The sequence below is a fragment of the Labrus mixtus genome, chromosome 3 (genome assembly GCF_963584025.1).
Source record: "Labrus mixtus chromosome 3, fLabMix1.1, whole genome shotgun sequence".
NCBI classification, from domain to species: domain Eukaryota; kingdom Metazoa; phylum Chordata; class Actinopteri; order Labriformes; family Labridae; genus Labrus; species Labrus mixtus.
This window is the reverse complement of record NC_083614.1, coordinates 31599807-31615157: the sequence shown is the minus strand read 5'-3', so window position 1 is coordinate 31615157 and position 15351 is coordinate 31599807. Positions and strand designations below refer to the sequence as shown.

The 15351-nt window shown below is 40.7% G+C and overlaps 2 protein-coding genes across 9 annotated transcripts in view; one reads left to right on the top strand and one right to left on the bottom strand.

The window, feature by feature from the left end:
- Positions 1-10271, top strand: part of ttc4 (tetratricopeptide repeat domain 4) — a 24480-nt gene extending 14209 nt beyond the window's left edge. The window contains exon 10 of one of the 6 annotated variants that reach the window (XR_009672683.1): positions 3431-3647. The gene's annotated coding sequence lies outside the window, so the exon portion shown is untranslated. Of the gene's footprint in view, positions 1-3386; positions 3648-10126 lie in introns of those variants that run through there. The other 5 variants (XR_009672689.1, XR_009672649.1, XM_061034572.1 and 2 more) reach the window with 5 other exon arrangements.
- Positions 1-15351, bottom strand: part of LOC132971491 (placenta-specific gene 8 protein-like) — a 20677-nt gene extending 5326 nt beyond the window's left edge. Inside the window, exons 1-5 of one of the 3 annotated variants that reach the window (XR_009672720.1) lie at positions 15298-15351; positions 11141-11242; positions 10846-11033; positions 10542-10731; positions 4770-4787 (exon numbers count right to left, since the gene is read on the bottom strand). Coding sequence is in view for 2 of the 3 variants with exons in the window: in XM_061034576.1 (XP_060890559.1) it covers positions 4747-4956; positions 5071-5258; positions 5366-5432 (465 nt within the window). In the remaining variant the exon portion in view is untranslated. Of the gene's footprint in view, positions 1-4650; positions 4957-5070; positions 5259-5365; positions 5574-10541; positions 10732-10845; positions 11034-11140; positions 11243-15297 lie in introns of those variants that run through there. The other 2 variants (XM_061034575.1, XM_061034576.1) reach the window with 2 other exon arrangements.

Sequence of the window (15351 nt, the reverse complement as noted above, 5' to 3'; positions counted from 1 at the left end):
CATATAAGGCCATTCAATCTGATCAAATGCCTTTTGGGCGTCAAGGGATATGATAGCGGCTTGTGTATCCTCTTTGTGGTGTGAGTACAGAGTGTTTAAAAGCAGACGGACATTACTAAATGAGAATCTACCAGGGATGAAACCAGTTTGGTCAGAATGTATAATTTTTGATATGTGTTTAGCTAACTTTGTGACGAGGACCTTGGTTATAACCTTTTGATCACAGTTCAAAAGAGCGATGGGCCTGTAGCTAGCAGGGTCGGTCTCTTCTTTTCCTTTTTTTAAAAGCAAACAAATGTTAGCTTCATAAAGGGAGCTGGGAAGTCTCTTATTTTTAAATGAGTCGGTTACCATCCTTAACATGAGAGGGACCATTTTTTTATGAAACGCCTCATAAAATTCACAGCCAAACCCATCTGGGCCAGCTGCTTTTCCAGAGGGGAAGGCCCGAACAGCATCTAGAAGGTCAGCCTCGGAGATTGGGGTGTCAATATCATCCCTCGAAGCGATGTCCAGTTGGGACATATTTAGGTTGTCAAAAAAGTTACAAAAACCTGTTTCGGTGGCCTTTACTTTACTGGAATAAAGTTCCTTATAGAAGTCTTTGAAGCAAGTGTTTATCTCCTTTGGTTGCGTTAATAATTTACCTGATTTAGCTTTAATCTTATGGATGGCTTGCTTAGCCTGCTCACCTCTGAGTTGGCTTGCTAAACATTTTTCAGGTTTATCCCCTAGTTCAAAAGATTTCTGTTTGAGTTTTAATACAAGGCTGTTTATGTGTTTACTAAGTATACTATTATGCTCATATTTCAGTTTTAAAATCTTATTATAATCTGACTGCAACAGGGACGCTCTGTAGGTCTCTTCAAGTGTTGGAAGCATTCTTTCAATGTCCTCAAGTTGACGGTTAAGTTCACGTTTTTTAGATGATTCAAATGAGATAATATGGCCCCTTAGGGTTAGGCTACAACTTTAAAGACCTCCCACAGTGTAGAGTCAGAGACCTCCCCATTGTCATTGGTAGCAAGAAACTCATCAATACGAGCAGTTATATGCCTAACAAACGAGCTGTCCTGGAGTAGGAGAGGATTGAACCGCCAGTTGAACTTTGGCTTAGACAGGATATTTTTTAATTGAAGTGAGACCGGGCTATGATCAGATATCAAAATATTGTGATATGTTGAGTTCCCAAGGCTGGGTAATAATTCAGAAGAAATTAAAAAATAGTCAATCCTAGTGTAGGACTTATGGACGTGAGAATAAAACGAGAAATCTTTACTAGTAGGATGTTGTAATCGCCAGACATCAGTCATATTCCTTGCTTTAATTAAATCGTTAAGCGTTTGCACGAAGGTTATGGTAGAAGGAGGTTTTGTTGACAGCCCTTCCAAGATGGGGTCCAAGTAACAATTAAAATCACCTCCAACGATGACATTGGGACAGGACGTTGGTATCATATCGAAAGCCTTGACAAAAAAAAATCAGGATTGTCTATATTTGGGGCATAAATATTGAGCATTATTATTGGAAGAGAATTTATATGACCTGAAATCATAAGGTACCTACCATATGGGTCCGCTATAGCCACCCCTCTGGCTCTGCGAGTAAAAGGAGCTTGGAAAACCTGAGAAATCCAATTTGCTCTTAATCTCCATTGTTCGTTTTGTCCAATGTGAGTTTCCTGAAGAAAAATTATATCTGGCTTCAAGGATTTCAGATGTGAGAAAACACGACCCCTTTTAATTACATGACCCAGACCTTTCACATTCCATTAATTCTGCTACGCGCAATGTTATCAGATATTGGCGTAACTCCTGAGGTAAAGATAGTTTGGTATCCACTCAAAACAACAAACAACACAGTTAAACACAACACATAACCACAGACAGTGGTGCAAAACGGCACCTTTAAACACCTCAATGAACATATTCCCTACCCTCCCGCACAAGTGCTTCCCCAAATGAAGCACTGAAGACCCTCTACGTTCGGGACCGCTAAACGCACGTCTAGTGACTAGCTCCCAGAAGAGCAGTGGTTAGGGGAAGAAAAACTAACACTATAAGCGTAAACTCAATTTCCAGAGATTAAACTAAATAAACAAATTGACAGTCTCTCATGTATCAACTAAATAACCTTAATGCAAAACATCTACATATAGATACGGTTAACCCACGATACACACAGAGTGGTATCAAACATCTTAGGATGCGGTTTTTAAGTTAGTGTTCAGAAATGTCGTTGCCTCACCCGGCGTAGTGAAAACTTTTAACTGGCCGTTGTGTTTAACGCGAAGCTTCGCTGGGAAGAGGACGCTGTGTTCCGCCTTGAGCTCCCGAAGTCCGGCCAGGACCTCGTTGAATTCGCAACGTTGCCGCATCACCTCTGGGGTATAGTCGGGGAAAATAAGCACCTTGTTGCCTTTAAACTCCAGCTCCCTCGTCCTCCGTAGACGCAGTATGAGCTCCTTCTCCCGATAAAAATGGACCCGGGCTATGATGGCGCGGGGCTTGGAAGTTATCTTCTCCGAGAAGTTTCGGGATAAGGGCCTCGAGGAACTCAGTTGGTTTACCTCCTTCTTCTTGTTCAGGTATGCCAATTATCTTAATGTTGTTGCGACGCGACCTGCCCTCGAGGTCGTCCACCTTGAGTGTGTTGTTTTCGTCCTTGAGGCTGGAAAATGCCTTTTCTAAACTGCTTATGCGGCTATCCTGCTCCGACATCCGCTCCTCAATAGATTCCACCTTCTCTAGCATTTCGGCTTGACAGCTTCGTACTGCCTGAAGAGTCTGTTCCAGCTTATCGAACCTGTCGTTAATATGTTTCAGGATCTTATCCGTGACTTTCTCCCACATCAGCGGCAAATCATCGCGGCCCTCGCTGGTAGCTTTGCTAGGAGAGACACCGCTAGCTTTAGCTGTAGCAGGTCGGCGTGAATCAACGTTTTCCGGCTTCTTAGTCCCCGAGGCTTTTAAAAGTTAAATAGACTGTCAAAATATAGATTTTGCAACTTGGCACGGAGGAGCTTCTGGAAACACGTCTACTCCATGTGCTGCTCGTTAGCGCCCCCAAAGAAAATTAGTTTTAACGAAACACGAAACATCTTTCTGGTGTCTTTCACGAAACAGTTTTTTTTTTTTAAAAGCTTTATTTTTGGGCTTTTTATGCCTTTAATGGAGAGATAGGAAATCAGGGAGAGAGAGAGTGGGGAATCAAATGCGGGAAGGAGGCCACGGGTGGGATGTGAACCCGGTCCGCCCGCTTGAGACGACAGCCTCCATACATCGAGCGCACGCACTAACCGTTGCCCCACCAGCGCCCCACACAAAATAGTTTTTAACAGGACAGAAAACACAAGAACTGTAAAGACACAGGTCTCCAAAATGAACTGAACTTTGGAAACACCAGAGGACTAACTTTGTTCTTGAAAAAGAGACACCGGCAAGGCAAGCGTGTATGTCTGTCTTTGCCGAGAGCAGTGCGTGCTGTTCTACATTAAATATAAATGTAAATGGTTACAACGTGGACCATCGTGGATTTGTTGTTTTTTATTGACAAAAAAGTAATTCCAGATTTAAAACAGAAGGATTTTTTTTATTGAAGTGCTTAATCAGAGAAACTGAAATGACCAGAAATCAATTAAAGAGAGAAAATCTACAAACTGAATGTTTACAAATTGATTGTAATTTCTGTCAGTGCTTTTAAAAATAACACAAATATATAACATGAAACACCCAGAGCGCTCTTACTTCACATCAAAGACCTCAATGTGGTCGTTGAAAGTCAATGATAAATGCAATATAACCAACATTTGACATTTTTTTATGAATGAAGAAGAAAATATTTAGAAGTCTCCACAACATTCTTGAAAAACCGGTTAGTCAGGAGGGAAAGCAAGTGAAGGTTTGGTGACATCCACATGAACTCAACTTTTACATTGAATGACTTAACGTTTGCCAGGTTGACTTGTTTGTTTCAGTCACCAGAGTGACAATTTGTCTTCTCTGTTTGGCACTCCTCTCTGAAATGCTGTTAAGAACAACGTCTTCCCAGCCTGGTATCAGTTCCCTTAAGCTATATGTTTCATGAATATAATGTGAGCACTTGATGAACGAGCTTCTCTTGCAAAGTCATGTTAAACAACCGTTTCCTGTTAGTAGACGGGGGAATTAAACTTAATCAAAATAAGAACTAAATAAAAAAAAATGCCAAGCCAGGTTACCTATAAAACATTAAAAAGATAATGTGGTCCTTTTATTAGGTTGTTATTTTCTTATTTTTCTTATGAGATAACTGTATGGGCGAACACCTCCTTAAAAATGTTGGTTGTTTTTTAAAATGTCATTACTATTTTTTTTTTAGCCTTTTTTTTTAACAACCCAAGTTAAGCAGAGTTTTTTTTTATCCATTTATAAAACTGGATATTAAACTTATTTCATCTCATGAGATTTAATTGATGCCAATCTTTGTGTTGCTCTGAAAGTCTTATTGTCTTATAGATAGATAGATACTTTATTGATCCCGAGGGAAATTCAAAGCATTTAGAAATTTATTGAGAAACTTGAGAGTTGATAGCCTCAAAGAGTACTTTATTATTATTATTATTCAAATCATTGTCTCGTGATCAAAAGCATTTTTACTCAGTCTAGTTGGTCTAAATGAGTGACACGCCCACCGCACACAAGACGAGGATTTTTGATTTTGTCTTTGGTCTAAGAACACAAACTGACACATGGCACGCCCTAAAGATCATCTAGAAGTAATGAAAGCACCTTGCTGGGTCACAAAACCTTGGGGCTGCATCATCATCACTGGAGCAGGCTGTGTGGCAAAAACGGTTGTATTCTGCACATTGACAACAGTGGGATTTATTTTACGATGTTTTAGCTCTCGATGCATTTGACACCAGGAGCAACATCCACAGCAACAAGCAACTGCGATGTCCTTACAGAGAGAACCCTGCAGGGAAAAACAAGGTGACAAAATACGAACCAGTGAAAATGCAATATTGCTTTACTGTTGCTCAAATTGTGCCATGAAATCCTGATCACATCAGCTCTGCATGCATCATACCTTGATACCATATCTGTTTCGCATTGCAACCCTCATTGACAGACCTGCAGGAGGCGCAAACACAGGAATCGCAAATGCTGCAAATATGGCGGGACTGCAGATGTCACATAATGGGAGACAAGTGTTCTCTCCAAATCTCCCTGAGACGGTGCAGGCAAGGCAAGGACAGCACCAGAAACCATAGCAACCTGAAACGGAGCAATACAAACTCAATAATGCCGTTTTATACCATCAGAAATTACCTTTAATTGAAGAAAATCCAAATTTGACTTAAGTTATGAAAATTGATTCTTACAGGTACTGGCTTCCTCAAAGCAGTCCAAGAGACCAGTTTCCCACTCCACCAGGGGTTGTGTTGCCATCTCTTGTTGGACAAACTAAACCACAGATAATAAACCTGTGAACACAAACATCTTGGATGTTCAAGTTAAACCTGGCAGGAATTGGACTACCAGTTAACTATAAGGTAATACGTTAAATATAAAATGAGAGGGACGCCTGCAGGCTAGTTCAGGAAGTCAACTCGAGCTGAATTGGTTTCACACTTGACATGCATCATTATCCACAATCACCTGACAACACATCCTTCCAATTAGCTGTCTATATAAGCTGCACGATTCGGTTTGACTGATTGTTTGGGTATTACATGCGGTGTCCCTCAGGGGTTAGTGTTGGGCCCAATATTATTCATAATGTACATCAATGATTTGTGTAAAATAACGATTTCCAGTCTCTCCCTCTGCTCTCTCATTACGGTCTCTGACCTGCACTAATACAGAAATCTTCCACCACCAGCCCAGCATCCACCTGTAGGCTGTGACTGGGGGTTTAAAATGTAAATTAAAAATGAGGAGTGATTTGGTCGGGGCCTAGACGCTAAACACAAATTACTGCAAAAATGACTTGATCGATACAAACGTGAGTTGTCTGACTGAATTGTTAATACAATTTGATAGAACATATTTGATATATTATATTGCTATTTTCATTAGTGACGACCCCTGACTGTGTCATTGCTCCTCCTGTTGCATTGTGTCCTTTCCCACTCAGGTTGCCTTCAGGTAGTGAAAGGCAGAGCCACTTAATTGTATTCCTGGGCAGACTGGGCCTTTAGTATTTATTTAAGCTGGCTTCTCTGTCTCTGGATGCATCCAAACCATACTGCACAAAACCTGGAAGTTAGTATCCAGGCTGAAATTTTCAGTATACTGAGGTGTACCCAAAAATGCATACTGAATGACCTTGAGGGTTCAGTCTACTGAAAAGTACACACTGCATACTGAACTGTGGCTTTTTGGATAGGGCCCATATCTCTCTCTCCTGTCAACACTAACTTTGGTTTGTGGTCTTTGTTTTGCCTCCACAACACCACACACATTCACCATTGCAATCACCACTGATTTACAGACGGCATATTCTTTTATTAGGATGTTTTGCTTTAGTTTTCAAAGAATTATTGCTTAAATAAGTTTAAGACTGTGTGTTCTCCCAGTTTGTCCAGCTCACTGAGCCTGGGTTGTGACTTTCAACTTACAGATGAAATTCAAGGGACCTGTTTTGTGAGAGAACAGCAGCACAACTTAAAAAGGAAGAAAGAAATTAACAATAAAGAAAAAAAGCAGCAACCGACAAAATACCGGCCATATAAGCAAGAACAGCTTGAAAATCTTTTATATAAACCTCTTGCATAAACTGTTCAAGTTCAGTTACATGAATCATGATGACCCGTTCTTCTGTCACAAAACTTTTTTTTATCCCCAAAAGACCTAATAGTTATCGGAGCTCAGTAAACCGGGTTTTCCTTCTACTAATAAATCGTGACATTTCCAGGGGGCTAAATACATTCTGAATAACTATTTTAGCACCATTGTTCAAAATAATTTGCACTTCATCCTCTTTGTTTAACAGAACTTTTGAAGCAGTGAGAGATACATTTACATAACAACAAATGTGTTAAATGAAGAGGTGACTGTTTGAAGAAAGGAGCATAATGGTATTCTGTTATTTATATAAACTCCACTTGCTGCTATCATTTTCTTATTTAAAAGTTCAGGTTTTTCTACTTTAGGGGACAAGGTACCACCTCGAAATTCTCTGAATAGATGTGCAGGTGTAAGGTTTAATTCAGCCAAAAAGTGCAGCTGAAGCCAGGAGCACTGTACAAGTACAAGAGCACTACCTGTATGAGAACAATACAAAAGACCTGCTGCTGAGAAGTTGAAGTAAATGTTGTCTTATTCGACTATCGCCTGAGGCAAGTATCTTAGTATTAGCACAATAGTACAGTGAGCAGGGATAAATAACGTGTGTAAAAGTGTTTTAACTTCTAGTTCATTTGACATTCACATAGAAATGAAATCCTCACTGAGATCTCTGTCATGTTCACACACTTTGATACTTGTATATAAAATGTTAAAATAAATGAAGACACTTAAAGTAAACATTTTATCCCCATGAAGTATCATCTTTAGTTTTTTAATCCAACACTCTGTCCCATTCTCAATAACATTAGCTGTAAAGACAGTTTACCTGCAATACAAACCAAATTACATCATAGAGAGTTTACCCAGGATGCCCCTGTTTTTAACCAGAGGTAGCTTTTATCCTAAAAAAAAGGCTTTGTTACGAAGAAAAATAAAATCTTTATTTCAGCCTGCACAAACTTAACCTTTCTTTATTCTACAAGTTTTACTTTAAAGGCAAAATCAGATCAACTTTTCATTGAACATTTGGGGTAAAAGTATTTTTTGAAGAACTCTGAGGTCTTACCTGAGTGAGTGGTACACCTGGTTGGCAGCTCTGAAGAGTAAATGAAACCTACAGGGATGTTACTGGATTAGGAGTGGCATCTTGTGCATGTCTGAAAAAATGCTGCTAAACCTGAACCAATCAGCATGAAGAGAAGATTTGACAGATAAATATAAAACGCTTTATAGATTATTTAAGATTTGTACTCAGTTTTTTTTTTTTTTACTTACTGACGTTCTTAGTATCTTATTGTCATGTGATATGGCTCGAGGTCCTAATTTTAGAATTTGTCTTTTACATTTTTAGCTATTTATAAGTTTTGTGAAAGAAAAGTCTTTAACTTACAGTTCTCTTTTATTTTCTCAGGTTCTACAAATATCACATTTTAAATTACATTGGATTGGTGAATTTAATGCACGTCTCCCGCTCTCCTTTAACCTATAAATTAGTCAAGTCAAGTCACATTTATTTATTAAGCACATTTAAAAACAGCAACAGCTGACCAAAGTGCTGTACCATGCATTAAAGAGTCCACAACATCCACAAGAAAGAGAGAAATATATACAGTCTATATTTATATATACACATATATAAAGAAAGGATATATAAAGAAAAAAAGAAAGCAACAAAGGGAACCTGAAAGAAACGGTCTATTCAGGATCAGAGGACTCAAATGCTAACATGTAAAAATATGTTTTGAGTCAACAGAGGATGCAGACCTGATGGGATGAGGGAGGCTGTTCCACAGTTTAGGGGCTTTAACTGAAAAAGCACAATTTCCCTTTAGCTTGAGCCGTGAGCATGGGACAGCCAGGAGGCCCATGTCTGATGATCTCAGGCGCCTAGATAATGTGTACTGTACTGTATATGTGTATGTGTACTTTCATATTGTTTGGAAAATCAATTAAATATTTCACTCCAGAACTTACGTAGTACTGGACAATGCCAGAACAGGTGTGATAGTGAACCTTCTGCAGTACCACACCTATCACACAAGGGGGAGACTGAATCAAAAAATTGACTTAGTCTAGTTTTAGAATAATGCAGTCTATGGATGATGTTGAATTGAATTAACCTATACCTAGAGTTTATAGAACAGCTCTTTATACTAGACAAGCCCTGCTCCTCCTCCCACAGTTCATCTGACACTGGGAACCCTAGTTCTTCAGCCCAGGCCTCCTTGAGATGACTTGCACTCACTGGTGTCATAAAAACAGATACAAAGCGGGAGACCAGATGTTTAGAGTTTGGATTTGAAATAAGGATATCATAAAATATTTGTCTCTTTGGTTTGTTTATAAACTGTTGGATTGACTCCTGTATAAAGTGCCTGACTTGAAGGTAACGGTAGAAATGTGATTGAGGGAGATTAAATTTAGTTTGAAGCTGAAGAAATGAGGCAAATTTGTTGTCCATATAGAGATCTCCAATACAGCACAGTCCCCTCTCCCTCCAGTTCAGAAAAACACTGTCCATTAACCCTGGCTTGAACAAATAATTACATGCTATAGGAGTTTGTACTGAAACATTCGGCAGACCAAAACATTTCTTCATTTGATTCAAGATCTTCATGGAATTTCTGAGAATGAAATTATGACCAAGTAATTCGTGGGAGGGCTGTGCTCTAGAAAAGAGGAGCGCAGGAAGAGAGGTTCCTGTAACTGACATGGCTTCGATTTTTAACCAGAGTGGGGAAATGGCAGACCAGTGACAATCAGGGAAGCCCTGTTGCCAAAAAGTAAAAGCTCTTGCATTTGCAGCCCAGTAATAGTGCTTAAACACAGGAAGGCCTAAGCCGCCACTGCTTGCATCTTTTTGCAGGTGTGATTTAGAAATGCGAGGGGGTTTATTGTCCCACAGAAATGAAACAATGACTGAATCTAGTTGTTTAAAGAAAATGTTCTATAGAAAATATAGATTTTACAACTTGGCACGGAGGAGCTTCTGGAAACACGTCTACTCCATGTGCTGCTCGTTAGCGCCCCCAAAGAAAATTAGTTTTAACGAAACACGAAACATCTTTCTGGTGTCTTTCACGAAACAGTTTTTTTTTTTTTAAAAGCTTTATTTTTGGGCTTTTTATGCCTTTAATGGAGAGATACGACAGTGGATAGAGTTGGAAATCAGGGAGAGAGAGAATGGGGAATCAAATGTGGGAAGGAGGCCACGGGTGGGATGTGAACCCCGTCCGCCCGCTTGAGACGACAGCCTCCATACATCGAGCGCACGCACTAACCGTTGCCCCACCAGCGCCCCACACAAAATAGTTTTTAACAGGACAGAAAACACAAGAACTGTAAAGACACAGGTCTCCAAAATCCTGAACTTTGGAAACACCAGAGGACTAACTTTGTTCTTGAAAAAGAGACACCGGCAAGGCAAGCGTGTATGTCTGTCTTTGCCGAGAGCAGTGCGTGCTGTTCTACATTAAATATAAATGTAAATGGTTACAACGTGGACCATCGTGGATTTGTTGTTTTTTATTGACAAAAAAGTAATTCCAGATTTAAAACAGAAGGATTTTTTTTATTGAAGTGCTTAATCAGAGAAACTGAAATGACCAGAAATCAATTAAAGAGAGAAAATCTACAAACTGAATGTTTACAAATTGATTGTAATTTCTGTCAGTGCTTTTAAAAATAACACAAATATATAACATGAAAAACGACAAGAAACACCCAGAGCGCTCTTACTTCATCATCATCTAGAAGTAATGAAAGCACCTTGCTGGGTCACAAAACCTTGGGGCTGCATCATCATCATCACTGGAGCAGGCTGTGTGGCAAAAACGGTTGTATTCTGCACATTGACAACAGTGGGAGTTTTTTTACGATGTCTTAGCTCTCGATGCATTTGGCACCAGGAGCAACATCCGCAGCAACAAGCAACTGCGATGTCCTTACAGAGAGAACCCTGCAGGGAAAAACAAGGTGACAAAATATGAACCAGTGAAAATGCAATATTGCTTTACTGTTGCTCAAATTGTGCCATGAAATCCTGATCACATCAGCTCTGCGTGCATCATACCTTGATACCATATCTGTTTCGCATTGCAACCCTCATTGACAGACCTGCAGGAGGCGCAAACACAGGAATCGCAAATGCTGCAAATATGGCGGGACTGCAGATGTCACATAATGGGAGACAAGTGTTCTCTCCAAATCTCCCTGAGACGGTGCAGGCAAGGCAAGGACAGCACCAGAAACCATAGCAACCTGAAACGGAGCAATACAAACTCAATAATGCCGTTTTATACCATCAGAAATTACCTTTAATTGAAGAAAATCCAAATTTGACTTAAGTTATGAAAATTGATTCTTACAGGTAGTGACTTCCTCAAAGCAGTCCAAGAGACCAGTTTCCCACTCCACCAGGGGTTGTGTTGCCATCTCTTGTTGGACAAACTAAACCACAGATAATAAACCTGTGAACACAAACATCTTGGATGTTCAAGTTAAACCTGGCAGGAATTGGACTACCAGTTAACTATAAGGTAATACATTTAGTATAAAATGAGAGGGACGCCTGCAGGCTAGTTCAGGAAGTCAACTCGAGCTGAATTGGTTTCACACTTGACATGCATCATTATCCACAATCACCTGACAACACATCCTTCCAATTAGCTGTCTATATAAGCTGCACGATTCGGTTTGACTCTGATTGTTTGGGTATTACATGTGGTGTCCCTCAGGGGTTAGTGTTGGGCCCAATATTATTCATAATGTACATTAATGATTTGTGTAAAATAACAGATGCATTTAAGTGCGTCTTATTCACTGATGATACAAACATTTTAACTTCAGGGGAGAATTTTCAGCAAATTTTGGAAGTTATCAATACAATACAAATAAATAAATAATACAAAAAACTAAAATTAGGATAAAGAAAGATGTCAATAAAGTACAAGAGTGAGTGCGGGTGTTGTAGGTGTCCGGGAGGGAGGGAAGTGAGACGCTGATGATCTTTCCTGCTGTCTACACTATGCCTTCTTCAGTTTGCGGAGAAAGTAGAGTCTCTGCTGTCCTTTCTTGGCCAGTGATGCAGTGTTTCTTTTTCTAGGAGAGGTCCTCACTGATGTGCACCCCCAGAAAAGTAGAGCTGCTCACTCTCTCCACAGCAGAGCCGTTGATGGTGAGCGGTGGGTGGTGGGTGTAGCCTCTCCGGAAGTCGACAACAATCTCTTTGGTTTTGCCGACATTTAGCAGGAGACTGTTGTCACTGCACCACGTGGTCCTTCCTCTAGTTTGTCTCATCATTGTTGAAAAAGAGACCCTCTACAGTTGTGTCATCCTGCAAACTTTACAATGTGATTGGCGCTGAAGGTTGGTGTGCAGTCATGGGTCAGCTGGGTGAAGAGCAGGGGACCGAGCACACATCCCTGGGGGACCCCTGTGCTTAGTGTGATGGGATGTTGTTGCCGACCCGTACAAAGAAGCTGTTGAGGTTATTCAGCAGAGGGACGTCGGTGTTGCAGGTTTGTAGTCCGTAATGGTCTGTACGCCCTGCCACAGCCTCTGTGTGTCTCTGGTGTCTTAACCCTAAGACTCACCACCAAACCCCTCCTGTATTTCCGGTACCTGGACGACATCTTCGGCCTATGGGACGGTACACGACAGGACTTTTTGACTTTTCTGGACACCCTCAACTCACACCACCCTAAAATAAAACTCAAACACAACATTCAAACATCTTCTGTAGAGTTGTTGGACACCTGTGTCTTCTTCCGTACCTCCAGCGACCAGTCCAAAACACTGGCCACCTAAGTATATTTCAAAGACACAGACCGCCATGCACCCCTCCATAAAACCAGCTACCACCCGAGGCACACGTACAGAGGCCTGATAAAATCCCAGCTGATACACTTCCACAGAATCTGCACCTTCCCGGAGCATGTGGAGGAGGCCACCAGCACCCTCGTTAGTGCGCTGAGGCCTAGGGGTTACTCGAGGCGCTTCCTCAGAACTATCAAGGCGGAGGTCGGCCGGACCTTCAACGAACGTTATAACAACCCAAGCGACGGCCGTCCGGTCCTACTGTCGTCCCCATGGTTACAACTTATTCAGAAAGTGTAAAAGAGCTTTTAACAAGTCTAAAAGACAACTTTGAGGAGGCGAGGGAGGGCTGTGACGTGCTGGGCGACTGTCGGCTGATCTCCGCCTACCGCAGGAATAAAAATCTTAAAGATATGCTGGTCCACACAAACTTGAATAGAGTGGACCAGAATGGGGAAGCGTCTCGGGGCTCGGACATTGGTTTTATCCGTCTCCCCCACATTTTTAACCCCTACTCCAGAGTCGGTACAAACCCGTGGCAGGCCTTAAATCCCAGTACCATTAATGCGGTTTATGCCATCCGATGCAAGGCCTGCCACAGACTCTATGTGGGGGAGACAAAGAACGACATCACAGCAAGGATCAAACAACACTTTTATAAAATGAACAGCGGGAATGGCACCAGTGTCTTGTATGAACATTTTAAACTCCACGGCCAACACAATGTTCAGAGCATGGGCCTGGAGAGCAACAGGGACTGGACCACTGTCCAGAGACGAGCAGCGGAGAGGAAGTGGATCCACCTTCTTAAAACTATAGATCCAACAGGTCTAAATGAAAAATACTAGGGTGGATTTAGCTGTTTTAAGTGAGGGCATATATATTTTACCTTGATATTTTTTACGTGTGGTTTATTAGCACTTATTTTATTGTTTAATGCACTTTTTATGTATGCAGACCTGCAGGGCACTTTTAAGATCTTTCCTTTATTTATTTATTTATTTATCTATTTATATATTTTAATTATAATTTTTTTTATTTCTTTAAGTGTTTTAATATAATATATTAATTAGCAGTGGCCGTCGTCTGGACGCTCCTCAGATGGTTTTATCAGAGGCCTCTGGACACCGGAGGCTTTTAATTGACAAGAGAGCTCCGCTGCAGTGGTCCAGTCACCCTTTTATCCAAATTTTAAACTGTCTTAGAGGGCTTTTATCAAAACACAGTGGTGTGTTTTTTAAGGAGATTTTAAACATATTTAATAACCATTGTCCCCCGAGTGCCCGTGCCCCTCGGAGCATCCCTAGAGGACGCTGCGCACCCTACCTCACCTAACCCTGAAGTGGCCGGTTATATTTTTGGTGTATCTTTGTTTAGCTTTAGTTGATGCCACGGGGCAGGTTGGCCCTTGCTGTTCTCAGACCAGTTTCATCTCCAGCCCTGAAGGCAACATGTCTTTCCCTCAGTGGCCTGTTGACCTCTCCTGTCAGCTATGGCTTCTGGTTAGCCCTGGTGGTGATGGTTCTGGTGTGGGTTACATCCTCAAGTGCATTTTCTGATGTAGGCAGTAACAGGGTCTGTGTACTCCTCAAATGTCTGGCTGGTTGTTGTATGTGGCTGCCTGCTTCAACATATCCCAGTCTGTGGTGCAGAGGAGGCACCCTCTGGCCATGCTGATATCTGTTTCTGAACCGGTTTGGTGACTTTCTCCTCAAATGTCTGGCTGGTTGTTGTATGTGGCTGCCTGCTTCAACATATCCCAGTCTGTGGTGCACCCTCTGGCCATGCTGATATCTGTTTCTGAACCGGTTTGGTGACTTTCTCCTCAAATTTCTGCATGTAAATTTAAACTGAGGAGTGATTAGATCAGAGCCTAGATGTTAAACAGAAACTATGTTCTCATGAAATACATACTATAACGATACAAACGTGAGTTGTGAGTAATTTTCTAATTTAAAAGTTGTGTTTTTTCTACTTTAGAGAACAAGGTACCACATTTAATAAATACAGCATATGGTGAATAAATGAAAGCTCTTCCTCATAACTTGGAAATTCTCTGAATTGATGCGCAGGTTTAAGGTTTAATTTGGCCAACAAAAAAAAAAGTGTCCAAGTACAACAGCACTGATACTTGATATGAGAACTTACATAAGACGTCCTGTTTGTTTTGTCCAAGCTTAAGCAAATGTTGTTTCAGTCAACTATCGCCTGAGGCAAGTCTCATGAGCAGGGATACATAATGTGTGTAAATGTGTTTTAACTTCTAATTCATTTGACATTCACATAGAAATGAAATCCTCACTGAGATCTCTGTCATGTTCACACACTTTGATACTTGTATATAAAATGTTAAAATAAATGAAGACACTTAAAGTAAACATTTTATCCCCATGAAGTATCATCTTTAGTTTTTTAATCCAACACTCTGTCCCATTCTCAATAACATTAGCTGTAAAGACAGTTTACCTGCAATACAAACCAAATTACATCATAGAGAGTTTACCCAGGATGCCCCTGTTTTTAACCAGAGGTAGCTTTTATCCTAAAAAAAAAGGCTGTGTTACGAAGAAAAATAAAATCTTTATTTCAGCCTGCACAAACTTAACCTTTCTTTATTCTAAAAGTTTTACTTTAAAGGCAAAATCAGATCAACTTTTCATTGAACATTTGGGGTTAAAGTATTTTTAGAAGAACTCTGAGGTCTTACCTGAGTGAGTGGCACACCTGGTTGGCAGCTCTGAAGAGTAAATGAAACCTACAG